Raw genomic sequence first — 21830 nt, 5'->3', positions numbered from 1 at the left:
GTTTTAGTAACATCTACACCTACCCCAACCCTCAACCCAATCGCACATTAACCTGTTGTGTTTTAGTAACGTCTACACCTACCCCAACCCTAAACCAACCTCACAGTAACTTGTTGTGTTTTAGTAACGACTACACCTACCACAACCCTAAACCAACTTAAGAGAAACCTGTTAAGTTTTAGTAACATCTACACCTACCACAACCCTAAACCCAACCTCACAGTAACCTGTTGTGTTTTAGTAACGTCTACACCTACCCCAACCCTACACCAACCTCACAGTAACCTGTTGTGTTTTAGTAATTTCTACACCTACCCCAACCCTAAACCAACCTCACAGTAACCTGTTGTGTTTTAGTAATTTCTACACCTACCCCAACCCTAAACCAACCTCACAGTAACCTGTTGTGTTTTAGTAACGTCTACACCTACCACAACCCTAAACCAACCTCACAGTAACCTGTTGTGTTTTAGTAACGTCTACACCTACCACAACCCTAAACCAACCTCACAGTAACATGTTGTGTTTTAGTAACGTCTACACCTACCACAACCCTAAACCAACCTCACAGTAACCTGTTGTGTTTTAGTAACATCAATATATACCACAACCCTAAACACAAGCTACTTGTGGCATAACTCATACTTAAAGCTCCCTGGGCGGCAGCGATTCCTACTTGAAATTCTAAGGTGCCTGATTGGAACAACATAGGGTAAATATTACCAGATTTTTCTTTTCTTCATTAGCGGAAATTTGAAACCAAATTCCTTTAGATGGATTTTTCCAACATGACTCTAACCCATTTCTGCTTGATTACCTTCAAAACAGATAGCAAGAGCATTCAAACTTGATACAAAGGATACGTCCATGAGGGCAATCATGCTTCTACAGCACTCTCGACTGAAGCTCTCGGTGTGAATGTCCTTGTCTGTGAATACCAGATAGTTTCTTGACAACATTTTACAGAGTAATCTGCCAAAATTGTTATACAAATATATACATACGTTTAGACACCACCTTGTTCAAGACATCTTTAAGCTCGTTGGCAGAGACCTCCATGTTCTGCAAAATACAAGAAGAAACAGAAAGGCAGGTGTTGTATTTGTTACGACAAAGTGGATCTGATAGGATCTGAACAGTTACCACTGTTACCACTGGCATGGTCAATTACCGGTCCCACCCCACCACCATACTCACACTCCCCCAAGCGCTCACTGCCTCCCCAGTACTCACGTCCCCCGCGATGTGCTGGAAAATGGACAGGAACTGTTGGTCCTCTTCGCTCTCCTCCCCAGTTGAAGCCGGAGAAGGCTGATCAGACATGAGAGTTGTAAGTTGCGTGTATTAGAACAATTTTGACAAATATGGAGAAAAACTAGTACAAATGATCTTCTCTGAAGAAAAGTGCCAACAGATTTGTCAACAGATTTTATCTGGGTCACAGCACCAGTTAAATCTTTTTAGTTCTTCTCGCACTGTGGAAACTAGTGTTGTAGGCATAGGAGCTCAGTGCACTGATTAGGACAATCAAGACCACAACACTTAGATTTAGTCACTAATCCACCTCTAGAGGTAAGGAGAGTGAAGTTTACTTCTCTCCTACAAGTTGGCCTCCATTACACTCATACCCTTAAATTCCACTCCAATCTGTGTCCTAGTATCAGTGTAACTCCTTAAACATAAAAAATACATGCTGATTCCCAGTACTCATCCCTTTATACCTCACTTTCAACCAGGTCATGGCATCAATTTCAACCATTTAATTAAATTGGTCCCAGAACTGGGCAGAATTCAAACTGTTGTTTCAGGCATAGGCAGTGGACGCACTAACAAGGACACTAAACAACCAAGCTTCAAGCCAATTCACCAATCCATTACTTGAGAACTCAGGAGTAAGGTTTACTCGCATGACTCCTACAAGATGGCCCTTATTACACTCACCCCCCTAAACTTCACTCCAATCCAGATCACAGTATCATTGTAAACCCTTCACCACAGTGAATATAAACGGATCCACATTACACTCATCTCCTTATACCTCAGTTACATCCAGGTCATTGCACCAAATTCAACCATTTAGTTTAACCAGTGCTAAAACTGAAACAGGATTCAACTGGTGTTTCAGGCATAGAAGGTGGGTGTTGCAATAAAGATATTACAAACCACAGCCTCTAGCTTCAGCCACTAATTCACCTCTTGAGATCAGGAGCGTGAATTCACATAGTTTCTACAAGATGGCCTCCATTACACTCATCTTCCTAAATCTCACTCCAATCTGTGTTCCAGGATCAGTGTAATTCCTCTGTGACAGCAAATACAAGTTTTTCCCATTACACACATGCCCTTATACCTCACTTCCATCCGGGTCATGGCACCAATTTCAACAATTTAGTTTAACTGGTCCTAGAACTAAGCAGGATTCAAACTGCCAGGTATAGGCAGTGGATGCACTAACAAGGACACTAAATAACTAAGCTATTAGCTAGTTCACTAATCCATTACTTGAGACGTGAGGAGTAAGGTTTACTCACATAGCTCCTACAAGATGGCCCTTTTTACACTTACCCCCTAAACCTCACTCCAATCCAGGTCACAGTGTGAACCCTTTACCACAGTGAATATAAACTGATCCACTCATGCCCTTATACATTAGTTACATCCGGGTCACGGCACCAATTTCAACCATCTAGTTTAACTTGTCCCAAAACTGATTGGGATGCAACTGGTGTTTCTGGTATGGGAGGTGGGTGTTGTAATATTCTCTAGATTTATGGTCATTAGATGTAAAGACCATATCCTCTAGATTTAGTCATTAATCCACCTCTTGAGATCAGGAGAGTGAATTTCACTCACATAGTTCCTACAAGATGCCCCCCATTACACTCACCCCCCTAAATCTCACTCCTATCTGTGTCCAAGTATCAGTGCAAACCCTCCACCACAGTGAATACAAGCTGATCCCCATTACACACATGCCCGTATACCTTACTTCCATCTGGGTCATGGCACCAGTTTTCACCATCTAGTTCATTGGGTCCAAAAACTGAGCAGGATTCAAACTGATCATTCAGACATAGGCAGTGGATGCACTAACAAGGACGCAAAATATTTTTCATCACTAATTCATTACTTGAAAGGTGAGGAGTAAGGTTTACTTACAGCTAGCTCGTTACCCTTGCTCAGCTAAACACTATAAAGGGTCATGGCATCATTGTAACCACTCCACCTCTTTGCCCTGCTCCAACAAGTGTTTCAGGTATGAGAAGTGAGTGCACCAACGCTAATGACCACAGGATCTAGATTAAGTCATTAATGCACCTTTTGAGATTAGCAGGGGATGTTTTCTAGCATGACTACACTCACTCATGCAAAATGCACTTCCAAGGACACTAAATACCACAGCCATATTTAGCCACTAACCCATCTCTTGTCATCAGTGGATTGAGGTTTACAGTAGTGAGGGTCAGCTTCTAATTGGTGACCCCCCAATACTTCACTCTCACCCGGGTCACGGCACCAATTTAACCCCTAGGCCATGATAAGAGATATGCTAAAGACTGCAGCCTCTAGCATTGTCTACAGGGATTATGGCTAGTGGAAGCATTTAAATGGCTTGTGTACTTGCTCAAAAACTGATATATACCATTAGATGAATCAAAATACCATACACACTACAGCTGCGTATTGACTCTAGCACAATCAATGGGGTTTTATTTCACAATTAACTGTTGCATATCTGTGTTCGATACATGCAGCCAGTTTTAATAACTGGGGTTTGTTACTATTTGGAATAAGGGCACGTCCTATCTGAACCCAGATTTCAAACACTTTAAGATAATACTTACCACTGGATGATCAGCTTCAATCCTGTTCTCTATCTCCCTGAGAAGAAACCAACAAACATCGGTCACCATAATAAACACCACAGACAAGTTAAACACCATTGTGGGAGGGTTTTCTTTTTGGATCTAGGTTTTCCTTGATATCTAAGCCTACTATTCGATATTTCGTGAGCCATTTTTCAATTATTTTGCTTTCATCAAACATACACCATGTTTTTTTTCTATAACTTCATAGGAATTACTCAAACTTACCTTGTATGATTACCTTACCTTTAATTTTAGCTACAGATTCTTCATAGAATTTAAAAAGAGGTGATATGTTTGATAAATGGTAATAATAATGATAGGATCAGTAAATAATTTATATCTAGGCCGCATAAAGAAACTGGAAATCGTTATTGATATGATCATCAATAAAATGCTATGTATCCCTAATCAGCATTCCTTGAAGATCATCAGCATCCCTTTGTGTGTCCGTGTCTTCCTTGTAGCTGCAGTTTATTTTGCGTCAGATTGGATCAGAACTGAAAGGAAATGTTTACCGGAGGGTCCCAAAATGTGCTGTTGCTTGTCCTAAAAATGATTCCATTACAGCCTCGAACTGGGGCCGATTTCTTCCAGTTCTACAAATCAAATTGTCATTAAAATTTTTGTCCTTGTGTTTTCTTTAGTTCCACCCCATATCCCATCCCTTCCGTGAAGAAAGCTACCAGAATTTACCTTTGTATTCAGTTTAACTCTGTGCCTGTCAATATAAAATGTCTTTGCTTGGTAACACCAAATATGAATTGAAGTAGATAACATGAGTACATAACACAAATATGCAAACACACAAGTAAATAAATGACAGGAAAGATGCAGAATGCGTGACGCATTTGACACAAATGTGGAGAATTTACCTAAATTGTAAGCTTAAAAATTAAACTCAAGTGGAAAATACATGTGAGGTGAAAAACATCCCATGAATAATCTAGAGCAAGTGATGCAATCCGCATCATAAGATGAAGAAATTTGTCATTTTTGTTTGTTTTGAGGCCGCTCACAGAATCGTTTTTTAATATTTAAAAACACAAGATGAAGGGAAGAGAGACTTTTTTTTTAAATATACTTTTTTTGAATTTGCATGTAATCTAAGCATCGATTATTATTAAATGTGTTTTGTTTTTTACCAATAGTAAAAATCATCACTTAAAATCGTCCAGTGCATGTTTACATTTGAAAGCAGGGCAGTGGAACATAAAAACTAACTTTTGCGTGATCGTCAACCTTCTTTTCTAAAACAGAAATGACCTTAATTCACTTGAGAATGAAACAATTATGAAAGATTATATTTGTTTTCAGAGGGTTGAAGACGAAATGGGTTTATAAAAACATTACAGCAATAAACATGTAATACTGCCTTATTTTATTAGATTGCGATTTCATTTTCACTTTATTATTCATTTTTATTTAGTTTCCAAAATGCCATTTTATTTCATTTATGCAGTTTTTGAATAACAATTTAGCATTTTTACCCATTCTTTGTCTTTTTGTCACAATAATAGTTTAATCCCTTAAAGCCATCATGAAACGAAAGTTGAGATTGTCATTTCTTCCACTATCGTAGCATCATACATTCACTTGTAATAAGGGATGAGTATCGTTAAGGTTTTAATGGTATTACTACTTTTATCAATACCACTTATCGGTTCAGTATTTTAAGGGTTCTCTTATCATTACTTTTTTGTGCTGTTTTTCCTTTTATGAAAAACAACACTTTATTTTATTATTACATTTTTAATGAAAAACAAAAACGATAATTGTAAAACAATTAAATATTTTTTTCCCCCTGTATAATGGGTTGAAGGAAAATGATTTTCAGGTTTTTTACCATTCTTCTGGAGAAAACTCAACATGTTTGCCTTTTCTGGCAGAAGATGGGATCTTTCTTGGTTTATAGTGCTCCCTGCAGTTGAAAAGACGATCTTTGAGTTGCAAAATGCAGTTAAATAATCAGATAATGTTTAATATTTTTTATTAACAGATTCGCATAAATGATTGAACAGTGTTTGGGGAGTTAAAAATTTAAAAATAAGCAGCTTTTTATCATTTCCTAATAAGCATAGTTTATTATTAGGCTGTTCATAGGCTATATTTGTAATCACAGCTGATGAAAAAGCATTTTTAATGTTTAAGATTTATTTAGGCTATGGCAGAAAAAGATGCTGTTTTCAATTTAAATGAATTTGTGTGTTTTGTTTTGTTGTGAGAGCTATGTTTTGGACCCTTAACCTTATGTGATTTACTGCTGGCATTCCGATGTGGATGATGTACCTTTAGCTTGGCAGTCGAAAAGTTTTCATTTTTCTTTCTGCAGTTAATACCCTTTTAAAGATGCCTAGCCAGATTGCTTGTGTTTCCGCTTGTAAAAGAAAAAAAAAATGTTGTCTTTATTGCAACAGGCATTGTCGGTGTCCACTCAGGAAATACAATCTGTTTGGTTCTCTCCGCCACTTTGCAAACTTATGAACTGCGTGTGCGTGCGAGTCTTTGTCACAACTTCTGTGTGCGCTTGGCGCGAGCCTCTGCTGAGTGTGCGCGCACAGCCGAGAACTGCGAAAGCTTTTATACTTGACACACTCGACATTTCTCATGTGAGACTGCCAACTGTGCAGACGAATATCAAATAGCGCAAATTAGAAAAGGTTGATCAGTTAAATTATGCAACTGTATGTAATGTTTATTCAGCAATAATTATCCAGTACCGATAACTGAACTGTTAACGTCAGAGCTTATTGATACTTCTGTCTTTTATAATTTAGCACCGATACCAACGAAGTACAGAGTTTCGAAACCCATCCCATTGTAATGGTCATGAAATGTGTACTATATATAGGGCGGTGCATGATTTCATTCTTTTGGGAACTGATTGGATTGTTGAAAGATGACCACTGCTAACAAAAGGAACGAAGACTTATTAGCGAAAAATGTGCTAATAGGAATTCCATGAAACCAGAAAAGGAAGAAAGTTGTTTTGGGGGAGGGAAAGTTATGGTATTTGATTAACGTTTATGAAGACATATTAATTTTTACAAAATAATGAAGCACACAGATACAGTTAGGTCCATAAATGTTTGGACATCGTCACAATTCTAATGTTTTTGGCTCTATACATCAACACAATGGATTTGAAATGAAACAAACAAGATGTGCTTTAACTGCACACTGTCAGCTTTAATTTGAGGGTATTTATGTGCAAATCAGGTGAACACTGTAATAACTGCAACAGTTTGCACATATGATGAAGGATTCGGATTTCTGCTTTCCAGTCCATCTCATCATAGACCAACGTTTATCCTTTTCATCCTCCTGTTTCTCAGTATTTAACTGTGAATTGATTTTAATTAATGAATAAGTTAACACATTGCTTAATATAAGAATGTTCAGTGCATTTGCCTGTCTCTTTATACCTATTTTCAGGAGCCAGCAAACTAGGTCAGAGGTCATGGAGACCTTGAGTGGAACTGAGGGCTGAGGACTGGAAGCAACTGTTTCCATTGTTATTTCTAGGATTTAATACTGTCTAAAATGTCTAAAGTGATTTTGCTATTTTTACAGTTAAATCTTTTAACGGGATTCTACTTTTTATTCAAGATAGAGTTTGTGTAGTAAGAATATAACTGCCTAAATGTAGATGATACCGGTTTTTAACCAGTTTCGATAAAGACGGTTGACAGTACACTCAGCCTTGGATAAGAAACAGATTATACTTTAAGTGTGTGTGTTCTATTTGATTGTTGATCCGTTTCACAGGTCTGGAGCCAGCTCTAATCAGTCTAAGGGATGTCTGACATTCATGCTTAAGATATTGTTCAGAATATACGCACAAACCCCACGTGGAAATGTTCCTAGTCTATCTGTGTTTTAACCAATCAGGTTAGGACACCTGTATGTGTGACGCAGTTAATGACGTTATTCGAGAGTATGATTGCTATTGATTGGTGATTGTAAGCAGAGCGGCCTAGGAACTCATTGCGAGTGTTGAAGCTGGCTTCAGTAAACTTGATTTATTTATTTAAATCTGTGACTCCTGCTCTTCTTCATCTACCAGACTGGTCATTGTTTGGGTCAATCTGTAAACTATCCTTACAGTGATCTTGCATATGACCCTTAACAAGTGGGAGGCACATATGCAAACTGCTGTAATTCCTACAGCGTTCATCTGATTTGGATGTAAATACCCTTAAATTAAATTGCACGTTTAATTTCAAATCCATTGTGTTAGTGTACAGAGCCAAAACTGTTAGAATTGTGTCAATGTCCAAATTTTTATGGACCTAACTGTACATTGATTAGAACAAGAACAACGGTGTACATATAAAAATAAGAAGACTGACTTATAATATCATGGTGACTTTAAGTCATATAGGATGTTTCATCTTTGACCCCTTTTATTTTTGAATTTTATATTAGTTGTATTAAAAGGATAGTTCACCCAAAAATGGAAAGTTCCTCACCACTTATCATTTCTTTCTTCTTTTGTACAAAAAAACTAGATATTGAGATGAATGCTGAAAAAAAGCAGCCAATGACATCCATAATAAGAACAAAACATACTATGAAAATCAATGGCTGATTTCTCCCTAAACATTCTTCAGTATATCTGCATTTGTGTTCACCAGAAGAAAAAACTCCAACATGTTTGGAACAAATGAAGAATGAGTAAATGATGGCAGAATCGACATTTTTGCGTGAACTATCCCTTTAAGCAAACGTTAACTGACTGAGTATATTATTTGTATTTATTTACTTGACAGTGTGTTCATGTTGTTCATTTTGTTTCTCAAGCAAATGTATCCTAAGGATGCAAGATGACATACTGATTAAAAAAATTAATGTGAGTAAAAATGTATTCAGACGTTATTTTGCTTAAAAAACACACACACAAGCCCTCCCATCCCTTCAGCGCTCACTCACTCAGAAGTATTTCTCTTTTCAGAGAAGACGCGGAGGATGAACTCGCCTTCCTGATGGGGCTCGTAAGAAGAGGGAATGATGACGTACTCTCCGGGACTCAGACGGAAACGCTGGGTGACCTCGCGCAGGTTAATGTAGGCCCTGGACCGAGCCTTAGCGGTGGTAGACATGAAGAACTCCTTCTGCATGTGCTGCTTATTTCCATGCATCTGACAGACACAACAGCGTCAAAGAAGGGAATATGATTAGGACGCTATAATCTATCTATAAAGCAGCACAAATGTTTTAAACGTGATATACACAAGCCTTGGGTCCAAACAGTCTTCTTAACATTTTCATACCTCCTTTGGCACCTACGGAAAAAAGGGAAGAATTAAATGGGATGGAATATGGTTGTATTATTAAATGAGGTTGAAAATAATTACGTTAGGGCTTCTCACATTACACTTAAAGTGACAGTTCAGTTAAAATAATAATGACAATGATGATAATTCTGTCATAATTTAATCTCCCTCAACTTATTCCAGACCTCTTCGGGTTTCTTTCTTTTGTTGAACACAAACGAAGAAATTTCGAAAAATGTTGGAAATAGTACTTACTAACCTTCATAGTTTTTGTTTTTCCTACTATAGATGCCACTGGTTGCCAGTTTCTAAGGTTCTTCATTCATTCATTCATTTATTCATTCATTTTCTCTATTTCAGAGGTCACCACAGAGGAATGAATTGCCAACTATTAGACCATATGTTTTACACAGCGGATGCCGTTCCAGCTGCAACCCACTACTGGGAAACACCCATACACTCCCCCATTCAAACACATACACTACAGACAATTTAGTTTATTCAATTCCCCAATAGCGCATGTCTTTGGATTTGTGGGGGAAACCGGAGCACTCAGAGAAAACCCACGCCAACATGGGAAGAACATACAAACTACACACAGAAATGCCAACTGATCCAGCCAGGACTCAAACCAGTGACCTAATTACTGTGCGACAGTCCTAACCCCTGAGCCACCATGCTGCCACAACATTCTTCAAAATATCTTATTATGTGTTCTTCAGAAAAAAAGAACCATATAAAGCTTTGGAACCACCTTAGAGTGAGTAAATAAATAGTATGTAATTCTTTTCTTTTTTGGGTGAACTATCCATTTGATCCAATGTTATTGTCTATTCTAAAAAAAAAAAACACTTTTATTCCTGGGTAAAGAAATGTTTCCCATTTGTAATTTAGAAGTGGCATTTGCAAAGTTTTATCTAGGGTTTGTACATGGAAAAACAGCACAATTAATGTGTACAAACAATCGTTTTACGTTGGAGGGGACAAAAATCTTAGAAAGTGATAGAAAATGTGAAGAAAAGGGAATTTCACTCTTACTTTTACAGTCAAAAAGTGAACTCAGGAAAAACTTTAAAGCAACGCTGAAGCCTGTGTTAACAGGTTTGTTTAACAGGTCATGACCCGTGAAGTCTAGTTCACGTTATCTTCCTTGGTGCTATAACAATTGCTGTACTCTGATTTTAATCAGTGTTTTTCAGGGATTTTGCTGGTGTGCTTTGTTTACTTTGTAAAATATGTGTAAATTTGAATTATAGACAAGTGTTATTTAATAGAACTGTATGTTATTTGCCATTTAAAATAGTTTTGAATTCGAGATTTTTTACTTACAGAACTTAGAGAACTGATTTTAAGGCAAAATTTGATAGACTTTTTTTATGTACTTTCAAACAACAAACGGGTTTTGGGTTCTGAATTCCTAGGCTGCAGATATCCAATTTGTAAAAATACAGTTTAAAATGTTCACGATGAAGAAATCCAGAACATCAAATTCAATATTCAAAAATTAAAAATGCAGAAATTCAGACTGCAAAATTCAGAAAGTAGGTTACAGATCCTCCAAATTGATGAACAGATGGTCTCAGAAAAGTCGAACAAATAATTTTGTACTTTTACAAACTGGATTTCTATACAAGCTAGGAATTCTGAACCCAATCGGTTGCATTCAAGTAAAAAAAAAAACACAATCAAAACTATTTTAAATAGCATTTAAGATGAGTGTGTAAATAATTCAAATTTTAATAGTTTTGTCATATTATTATCTATACACACCTAAAACTCCTTCAAACTGTGAATGATGAAGATTACAAGACTTCATTCATTCATTAATTTTCCTTCAGCTTAATTCCTAATTTATCAGGGGTCGCCACAGCGGAATGAACTTCCAACAATTCTGGCATATGTTTTACGCAGCGGATGCCCTTCCAGCCACAGCCCAGTACTGGGAAACACCCATACACTCTTACATTCACACACATACACTCCGGCCAATTTAGCTTATTTAATTCCTTTTTTTGCATGTCTTTGGATTTGTGGGGGAAACCGGAGCACTCAGAGAAAACCCAAGCCAACACGGGGAGAACATGCAAACTCCATACAGAAATGCCAACTGGCCTAGCCAGTACTCGAACCAGCTATCTTTTTTTGCTGTGAGGCAACAGTGCCAACCACTGAGCCACAGTGCCACCCCGTTACAAGCCTTTTTTGAAAACACAAAAACAAATTAAGTATTCATAAACTGTTTTCTAATTTCGATCTCCACTTTGAAAAGTCAGCATAAGAATACCCAGGAATAATTGTTGACTATTAGCTAAATATGAGCACGGCGAAACGTGAAACAAGATAACCCACAATTATGTTTAACCTGGGGTTTAGAATAAGCCAGGGATACTTATTACTAGTGTGAAAAGCCCTTTTCTCTTCATTATCTCTCTGAAAGTTTAAAATGGTGGAAGCAGTGATACCTCATAGATGGAAAATCCAATGGTCAAGAGATTCGCACCCAACTTGCGTTCTTTACGTCTGTTTTTCTGCATTAGAGCAACAACAAATGTGCAGGCCACTTCATCATCCTCCGGATCGTCATCTTCCTCCAGGAGACGCAGACGGTATTGTGGGTTTGTCCAGAATGTGTCTTTAGGAGACCACAGAAATACATTTTCTTTTTATTAATTAATTTATTTTTTGCAATTTTAGAACACAGAATAACAGGGCAATAACAACATTAAATTAACATCCAATCAAATGCAATATAAGAAGAAAATAAAAAATACAATTATTCAAAAAACAAAATTGAAGGCTTCACAATAATAAACAGTTCTTTTTGCTTTGGTATATTTTGTTTCTTTTATCGTGCATAGGTAATGACCTATTTCTAGGGATGTAACGGTATCAGAATTTCACGGTACGATAATACCTCGGTATGAATGGCACGGTATGGTATTTATTGAATAATTTACAGGAAAAACAAAACTAATGAAAAGACTCAAAAAAGTGCCAAAAGTGTTTATTTACCCTAGCACTGAACATATCAATGACATACAAATTAGTCACCTATCTGTAAGTTTCGAAACAGGAACTTCAATTTTTCAATTTTAATAACAAAAAACTATTAAACCATATAAAAAAATAAAGTTTCAATTTAGTATTGTTGAAAACTCATCACATTCAACATTTAATCACTCATTTAGATAGAGATGGGTTTTTTAAGGAAAATTATCATATAACTATAATCTGGTAAAAGCTGGGCATGTCCCCTGCAACAGAAAAACCCCCCTCTCATTTGGGACTGAGGTTTCTGGGACAGAGAGATATGATTTAGCCAAGGTTGACAGCAGTGGGTAACGTTGTGCATTGTCTTTCCACCACTTGAGAGGACAAGCCATGAGTGAGATAGAGGTCTCTTTGCGGTACAAGTCAATGTCTGCATCAATCTGAACAGTGTGCTGTGTTCTGCAGTCCCCATGACTGTTTTTAGTCGTATTCCCCGACTTATATTTCACTACAGTCTGGCAGTGCCTGCATATAGTTTTTTTCCTTTGTCTGTCACCTTTTCTTCTTTTTTGTATGTTTTTAGAAAGAAACCGAAATGCTTCCACACATCCGATTTAAAACCCGCTTTAGGTTCGATCATTTCCAGCTCTTTTTCTTCCCCGCTTCTAGCAACACACTCCATTTCGTCATTACTGGATCTGTAGTGACAACAGAACGCAAAGGATGATGGCCACGCCTGGGCTGATGGGAATTGTAGTTCCCGCTACCTCCCGTTCGCTTCATTTGCCTGAGCAAACTTTTCTCAGAAATATAGTTTTATTGAGTCATGCGCCTACGGTAATATTGAAAAAAATTACTATTGTGGTATGACGGTATTTACAATATTGTTACATCCCTACCTATTTCTATTTTAAAGTGAGTAAAATTAGTTTTTTTCACTGCCCATTTACATTTATGAATACAAAAATTTCCATATATAATGAGCAAATTAACACTATGCCAAATTTTGAAGTCGACTGTATTCTCATAAAAAAACAACATCTTTTTCTTTGAACTCCAATGCAATATTCGTACTTCGCTTAACAAAAAAGAAAAGATCACACCAAAACAATTGCGTATAAATCCAATTATAAAATAAATGAACAATGCTCTCTTCTTTATCGTTACAGAAAGTACATTTTAAATCAACATCTTTACAAAATCTTGCAATTACCTGTTGTACAGTATAAATTCCATGATCAATTTTAAATGATTCCTCTCAAGTTTTATTTATTATATAAAAATGTCTGGAAATCTTAAAAGTCTCGTTCCAGTTAACATCTTGAAATTGTGATCTCCAATAACCAATAGCTGAAGGAAAATTGACAATTCATTCATTCATTCATTCATTCATTCATTCATTCATTCATTTTCTTGTTGGCTTAGTCCCTTTATTAATCCGGGGTCACCACAGCGGAATGAACCACCAATTTATCCAGCACATTTTTACGCAGCAAATGCCCTTCCAGCCGCAACCCATGTCTGGGAAACATCCACACACTCATTCACACTCATACACTACGGACAATTTTAGCCTACCCATTTCACCTGTACCGCATGTCTTTAGACTGTGGGGGAAACCGGAACACCCGGGGGAAACCCACGCGAACGCAGGGAGAACATGCAAACTCCACACAGAAACGATAACTGTGCCGAGGATCGAACCATCGACCCAGCGACCTTTTTGCTGTGAGGTTGACAGCACTAACTCCGGCAAATCATTCTAAGATAATAATTATTAATTTTTTTCTTTAAGACTAAAATCTAAGTTTGTATTCTGAACTAAATCATTTACTAATAATTTCTTAAGCTCTGAGGGACAGAAATACCATTAATATTCACTTCTTACAAGACATTATTATTTTGCTCATTTTGACCTGTGAATCACTTTAAGGTGCACATTACATATAAAAGGTGCTGTCCAAATTCACCGTGCAATTAATATTATCATTAAAATAATTTTCTTTTAGTTGTTTTGACACCCACCTGGATAGTTTCTGCATCCTCCGGCAGAGCAGCCTCTCACCCAGCGGCCCTCATTGACAGACACTGTCCACTTATGTAGCTTATCGTCCTCCAGGGCATCAGGTGTCAAGTTACAAATCTCAATTTTGGTGTAATTTTTCTTAAAATCTTCAAACGACATCCTACAGGTTGACGACAAGAGTTAAAGCTCGCATTTATCTTATCAAAACACATGAAACCGTTCATAAAGATAAGTTGGCTTGTTTAACTCACCAAAACTCTCCATCTTCAGCGTTCTGTTGCTGGAGTTTCTCTTTTTCCGCTTTAGAAAGACTTTCCCATTCTTTAGAACTGTAACAATAAAACAGCTCATTAATATTCATGACCTTTCCAAACATGGTCAATTCGGAGCGTCTGATTCTAGGGCTGTTTTCTGGTGTAATAAATGCATATCCGCTTGTTAAGTGGTGACGTGTTGGTGACGTATGTAATACTGTTTCCGGGTCCAAGTCGCCACTAATTTGAGTTGAGAAATTATTTGTTTATGATCTCTTTTAATTTATATCACACATTAAAATTAATTTTATATAAAGTCATAGTGTACACAACAATCTCTGGGCTTGCTACATAACAAATACCAAAATTTTAACAAACTATAAAAAAAAATTAATCACTTTCTGGTCATCGGATATTAGGCCTGGACATATATACTGCGATCATGATTTTTGAAAGTATTATCGCTTTGTAAACGTTTAAAATTAACATTTCATGAGTCTCCCCGTAGAGTGGAATAGAGCGCTTGGACCTGGAAGTCGCTTCGTGTGACGTCACACTTAACAAGCGGATAAAACCGTTTCTGGAAAGTTTTATTCTTACCTAAGCCATGTATCTACTATTTAGATATCGGAGAATAATTTAATGTAATAAATCAATGTACCTTTAAATGAATAAAATGATTCTATGTATTGGTTGTTATTGTTAGTTATAATAAAACGAAGTTGCATCTACAGTATTGTACATTTATGACAGAATATATGACAATTCCATATATTAAGCCAACTAAAACAACTTACTAACCCATAGTACGAAATTCCCAGGAAGCATTCAAGTATGTTTTTAAAATGATTTTACACTTTTCTAGCATGTTTCTAACATAATTGCTAGCATGTTTCTAGCTCCATTTGCTAGCCTGTTTCTAGCATTATTTAATGTTTTTCTAGCCTGTTTCTAGCATGATTTTACTCTTTGCTGTCAAATTTCTAGCATGATTTAACACTGCTAGAATGTCGCAAGCAAAATGGTTAAAAACTTTGTTAGCATGTTTCTACATGATTTTATACTTTTCTAGCATGTTTCAAGCATGACTTGATAGCATGTTTCTAGCATGAGTTTACAATTTGCTAGTATGTTTCTAGCACAATTTGCTAGCATGTTTCTAGCATAATTTAACAATTTGCTAGCATGTTTCTAGCATGTTTCTAGCATGACATGCTAGCATGTTTCTAGCATTATTTAATGTTTTTGTAGTCTGTTTCTAGCATGATTTTACACTTTGCAGTCAAGTTTCTAGCATGATTTAACACTGCTAGAATGTTGCAAGCAAAATGATTAAAAACTTTGCTAGAATGTTTCTAGCATGGCTTTATACTTTTTAGCATGTTTCTAGCATGATTTAACAGTTTGCTGGCAAGTTTTATAGTATGATTTAACAATTTACTATCATGTTTCTAGCATAATTTTATGTTTCTAGCATGTTTTAGCATGACTTGCTAACATGTTTTTAGCATGATTTAATACTTTTCTAGCATGTTTCTAGCTTGATTTTACACATTGCTAGCCTATTTCTAGCATTTTTTAAAATGTTTTTCTAGTCTGTTTTTAGCATGATTTTACACTTTGCTGTCAAGTTTCTAGCATGATTTATCACTGCTTAAATGTTGCTAGCAAAATGATTAAAAACTTTGCTAGCATGTTTCTAGCATGATTTTATACTTTTCTAGCATGTTTCTGGCATGACTTGATAGCATATTTCTAGCATGATTTTACACTTTGCTAGCATGTTTCTAGCATGATTTAATACTTATCTAGCATGTTTCTAGCATGAGTTTACACTTTGCTAGTATGTTTTTGGCACAATATGCTAGCATGTTTCTAGCATGATTTAATACTTTTCTAGCATGTTTCTAGCATGCTTTTACACTTTGCTATCAAGATTCTAGATTGATTTAACACTTTGCTAGCATGTTTCTAGCATGATTAAAATGTTTGCTAGCATGTTTCTAACCTTATGATTAAAAAGTTTGCTAGCATGTTTCTAGCATGACGATTTAACACTTTGCTAGTATGTTTCTAGCATAATTCAACACTTTGCAAGCCTGTTTCTAGCAAGGTGTTTCTGTCCTATACAAAGTAATATATATATATATATATATATATATATATATATATATATATATATATATATATATATATATATATATATATATATATATATATACATATACAACAGTTCTGTCTGGTTCTCAAATCTGATTGGCTGATAGACGTGCGATATTCTGCAATATCAGAACTCCTACTGCCTCTTTACCCTTTGTGTATTACTCGGCATACAGCCAGCAAAAAGCAGACACTACAGATCTAAAGTTTAAAAGATGCTTGCTCAACTGTTTTAACTGTCAGCTTATGATTTGAATCCAAGGTGGAAGTAGCTCCACATACAAAAGGGTTTTTGAAACTATCCGTGTTTGATTTTGTTTTTATAAACACAATTATGCCGTCAAACTGTTGTAATAACGCAATATCACACTCGTAGCAGTGCGATATGGCTGTATATGGGCACTGGTGGGGGCACTAAGGCATTGCATGCCTCCCACCAGTGCCGATATACAGCCTATCGCACTGCTACTCGTGTGATAATGCACATATATATATATATATATATATATATATATATATATATATATATATATATATATATATATATATATATATATATATATATATATATATATATATATAAAAATATATATATATTCTTAACCTTTTCCAAGCTGATATAAAAAATAGTAGTCTTAAAGTACAGCTTACAGGATTGAAAATATAAACGAGCTATAAACTGCAAGAAATAAAGTCGTACTTCTGTATTGTAAGCTTCAGAATTGAATATGTAAACTCAATTCCAAGACAAAAATGGCATTGCAACAAATAAAGTTTAAAGTTTAAAAATAAGCAGATACTCACTTGTCACTCCATGGTCCATTCCACTCTACTTGACCCCAGGGGTTACGCAAACGCACCAGACGCACTCTAGACTCCTTCTGCTGGCTCTGTTTACACTGCAGACACACAACGTCACAAATATCATAAAGATTCAACTTAAAATCTGGAATGCGAAGTGCCAAATGCTGATGTTTACCTCCTCAACAGCGGTCACAGAGTAGGCATGACCCTTCACAAGACCTGTCGCAGTACGAGTTTCAAAGCGGGCTGGAACCAGAGACTGTGGGTACACATTGAATCACTTTATGTTAGTGTACTAAAATTAAAATGTAAAGTTTAAAAAGATTATAATTTTTTTTTCCAATTTGAAGTAGTTTCAAGCTAGCAGCATGTTTTTGACACATTGCTATTGTGGTGTAAGTCATGGTGAAAGGATTATAATTATAAGTTGAAAGCACATAAAAACCACCATAAAGCCGTATGTAACTATGACAGAGAAACTCAAAATTGTTTTTAGGCTTTTAAATTATAAGGTAAATTTAATGAATGTGTGTCTAAGGTATGAATTAGATGTTTCAATGGTTCTTGTTTGTTAGTTACAATAAAACTAAATTGCATCTACAAACTACAACAGTATTGTACATTTATGACAGAATATATGACATTTCCATACATAACCATTAAGTTGTACATTTTATGATAAGAAGTCACATTACCATCTTGCTCTAACTAAAAAAGACTGACATGGCAATTACAACTCGCTAACCCAGCATTACCATGAAGCATGCAAGTATGTTTCTAGTATGATTTATCACTTAGCTAGCATGTTTTTAAAATGCCTTAATAATTTGTTAGTTGATTTTAGCCTGATTTAACACTTTGCTAATATTTGTATCATGATTTAATACTCTGCTAACATGTTTCTAGCATAATTTATCACTTTGCTAGCATGGTTTTATTATGACTTAACACTTTGTTAGGGTGATTTTAGCTTGATTTAACATTTTGCTAATATTTCCCTGCTGAAAAATCTAGCTTAAACCAGCCTAAGCTGGTTGGCTGGTTTAAGTTGCTTGACAAGCCTGATTATAGAGGGGTTTTGGCCATTTCCAGGCTGGTTTCCAGCCATTTCCTGCCTGGTCTTAGCTGGTCAGGCTTGAAAATTACCATCTAAGACAAACTAAAACCAGCTTGACCAGCCAAGTTTAAGCTGGACACAGCTGGTTTTGGCTGGGCTCCCAGCCTGGTTAGGAAAGTCAAGCTGGTTTTAGCTGTTCATCTCCCAGCCTGACCAGCTAAGACGACGCTGGAAATGATTCAACAATTTAATGTTTCTTTATGATTTAATACTTTGCTTGCATGTTTTGGCATGATTTAAAACTTAGTTAGCATGTTTTGGCATGACTTAACACTTTGTTAGCATGATTGTAGCATGATGTAACACTTTGTTAACATGTTCCTAGCATGATTTAACAATTTTCCAACATCTTTCTAGTATGATGTAACTCTTTGCTAGCATGTTTCTAGCAGGATTTTAAATTCATTTAAATTTAATTTTTAAGTATAATTTAGCAAATTGTCTAGAAGAAGTTTAAGGTGCATAAGAGTATAATAGCTATCTCAAGCCAGCAAAATGAAACAGCAGGAAGTGAATGATAAATGTAGTAGATTGAGGAAGCTCACATCAATGGAGCAGCCCATGAGTGAGCCTCTCTCTAGAGCTTTCTGCATGATCTTATACAGCTCTTTGGGCGCCTCCTTCATCTCGTAGAATTCAGTCACTCCACCAGTGAAGTCCTCCATTCCCTCGGCTGTGTTTCCACCCTTCAGGGCCTCATAGGACCCATGAAGCCTGAAGAGGAAAGTCAATGGTAAGTGAAAAAAGAATTCATCCTGCTTGTACTTACGTTATTGTATAACTTATTTGGACATTATACTTAAAAAGGCCAAAAAGAAGAATTTTGCTTATGCTAAATAATAATATGTGAAATATTAGATTAGAGTCATTCTCAGGAACGGTTTGTGGATCAGTAAAATCTCTAAAACATGTTAACAGCTGAAGGAATGATTTTTAAAATGACAACATCAGACTTTTATTTTGCATAGATTCTGCATAGACTATAACCAACCACATGCCCTCTACTAGTCATGAGAGTATTGGTAGATTATCTACTAAATTTACCCATTGCTTTGTTTTGAAGGTCCCCTAATAGATATTATACTGACTATTAGTAACTTTGCAAGTATGTCAACTTAATAGGGTATATGCCGAGCTAGTGTTTTTTCCATACTGATAAACTTCCGTTGATAAACTACCAGTTATTGTGAACTTTTTTCCATTTTATACAGTTCCTTTTACAGCATCGATGTTGTAATGTCATTAAAATACATTCAGTTAAATAAACTTTGGCATTCATTTAGTTGCTCAAGTGTAAAACGAAACAAAAAGCTGTTTACTCGCACGCGCCCGTCAGAATTGGCAGGCTAGCGCAGAAGCTCCATTGAATATACTGGGGTACAATAAATGCTCAGATCACAAAGATTTAATGCAGTGCTTCTTGTACAATCTAAGACTTTACTTTATGTCGAATATCACTCAGCTAGTGGAGATCGCTGATTTTTAGAGAAAACAGACCTTATACGTGTACAATTCGCCGGAAGCGCTTAACCCAGGTTACTGGCAAATTAAAAGTCCCATTAGCATGCTTCGGAATATACCCTATTATACCATGGCTACAAAAGCCATAATGATATTAAGCAGCTAGTTACCTAGCTTTGGACTATTTTCAGGTGCTACGTAATATTATTGCGCCTACTGCAGCCATGGTATGGCAGGAAAGCTCCTTGATTATTATACCAGAATGAGAGTTTTAAGGTGCAGAAGGTGATCGTCTTCACAAACATTTTTTGTTGTGCTGGTTGAAAGTCTCTTCACATTCCAGTAGTAATGAATAAAGTAAATGATCTAAACTTGTTTATATGTATTTTTATATTCTGGGAAAGGCATAAAACAAAAAAAAAAGTTAACCCCAGTAAATATTAACAGGCCGACATCTCCCATATTTCCGATAAGTAGCTCAAACTGTCTGTCAACAAACGTAGATTTTGGCTTCTGCACATATTTTTCATGCAGATCCGATATTAGGGTGTGCACGCCTGCATGAGCACTGCGCGTTCACAACACATGCACACAAGACAGTCACAGTTGCGGTAAAATCAAATGCTGAAATGAAACTTAAAAATCCTAAATCAATAATAGAGTTTCTTTAGCATGCTGGAGGAAAGACCCCACCATGGCCAAAGTATTTTTGTTAGACAGGTAATATTCTGTTTTAAACTCCCTCAATGCTAATGTAGATTGTGTTGTTTTATGAATGGGTTATATGCACAGAAGTGTAGTTCACCACTGAATTCTCCTGGTGAAAGATTGATGTGACTATTTTCTGTTTCATGAGGGACATTTTACAGCATCAGTAATGTAGATTTTTATTTAGTTTAACAACAAAACATCAGTCAATAGCGCTATTCCGCCTAACCTGCTTTACTGAGCTGAAGTTGCTTTTACCTTTACACTGGTTCATTTTTGAACAATAACAGCCTCCTTATATTGATTACCATGATATTCTGAATATTCACTCTAAAATAGCATGTATGGCTTAGTAACAAGTGTAATTTCTGCACGCAGCTGGGGTTCTGACGATCTGTGCTACCTCCTCAGAATGTGCTACCAGTAGCTTAATCTGTCATGTTTTATGTACCAAAACAGGGTTAGCACATCTTGTCAGCTTCATGTGTCTATCAGAATGATCTACCACATTAAAGGATGTAAAAACAGGGGTAGCACATATTGTCTGATTCAAATATCAATTGAAATTAACTACTACTCTATTGAATAATGTAGAAAAAGCATAGCAGCTTCAAATGTCTATCAGAGTGATAGACTGCCTTAATGTTTTTTTTATTACATTAGTTTTATATAAGTAAAAAAGTGGGTGGTGGCTCATTCTGATTGACATTTGAAGCTGACAAAATGCACTACCACTGTTTTTACAACCTTCTTTAAGGAGGTAGTTCATTCTGCTAGACATTTGAAGCTGAAAAGATGTGCTAACTCTGTTTTTTTAGATGAAACATGACAGATTGAGCTACCGCTAGCACATTCTGATGAGGTAGCAAAGATCGTCGGAACACTGGCCAAACACTAATTACATTTCTGACTGGCGAATGACATGAACTAGCAGGTTGTCTGCTGTAATGTTGCGGTTTGTGCGTTTGCGATTTTAGGAGGCGTGGCTTTAAAAACCGTCCCTCCCCTGCAGTCCTAGATAATATGCTCACCGGTTAGCATTTTGGCAGATCACCCACTGCAGCTTTAAGAGTTTACACTTAGCTGATTTAACACTTTGTATTATGTTTCTAGCATAATTTAGCACTTTGCTAACATGTTTCTAGCATGAAACATGATTTTACACTG

General features: G+C 36.3%; 1 protein-coding gene across 8 annotated transcripts in view; it reads right to left on the bottom strand.

Annotated features, from left to right (window-relative positions):
- Positions 1–21830, bottom strand: part of capn3a (calpain 3a, (p94)) — a 41083-nt gene that overhangs the window by 9416 nt on the left and 9837 nt on the right. For 2 of the 8 annotated variants that reach the window (XM_087288957.1, NM_001004571.1), the window contains 12 exon segments: positions 19040–19208; positions 17553–17636; positions 17378–17472; positions 14411–14488; positions 14159–14319; positions 11605–11774; positions 9140–9151; positions 8799–9007; positions 3846–3882; positions 1198–1311; positions 1005–1062; positions 864–928 (listed from right to left, as the gene is read on the bottom strand). In XM_087288957.1, coding sequence (XP_087145083.1) covers positions 864–928; positions 1005–1062; positions 1198–1311; positions 3846–3882; positions 8799–9007; positions 9140–9151; positions 11605–11774; positions 14159–14319; positions 14411–14488; positions 17378–17472; positions 17553–17636; positions 19040–19208 — 1252 coding nt within the window. 8 annotated transcript variants of the gene reach the window in all.

Source organism: Danio rerio, chromosome 17 (genome assembly GCF_052040795.2).
Source record: "Danio rerio strain M-AB ecotype USA chromosome 17, GRCz13ab, whole genome shotgun sequence".
NCBI lineage: Eukaryota > Metazoa > Chordata > Actinopteri > Cypriniformes > Danionidae > Danio > Danio rerio.
Note: the sequence above shows the minus strand (reverse complement) of the source record. Positions and strands in the feature narration are given on the sequence as shown.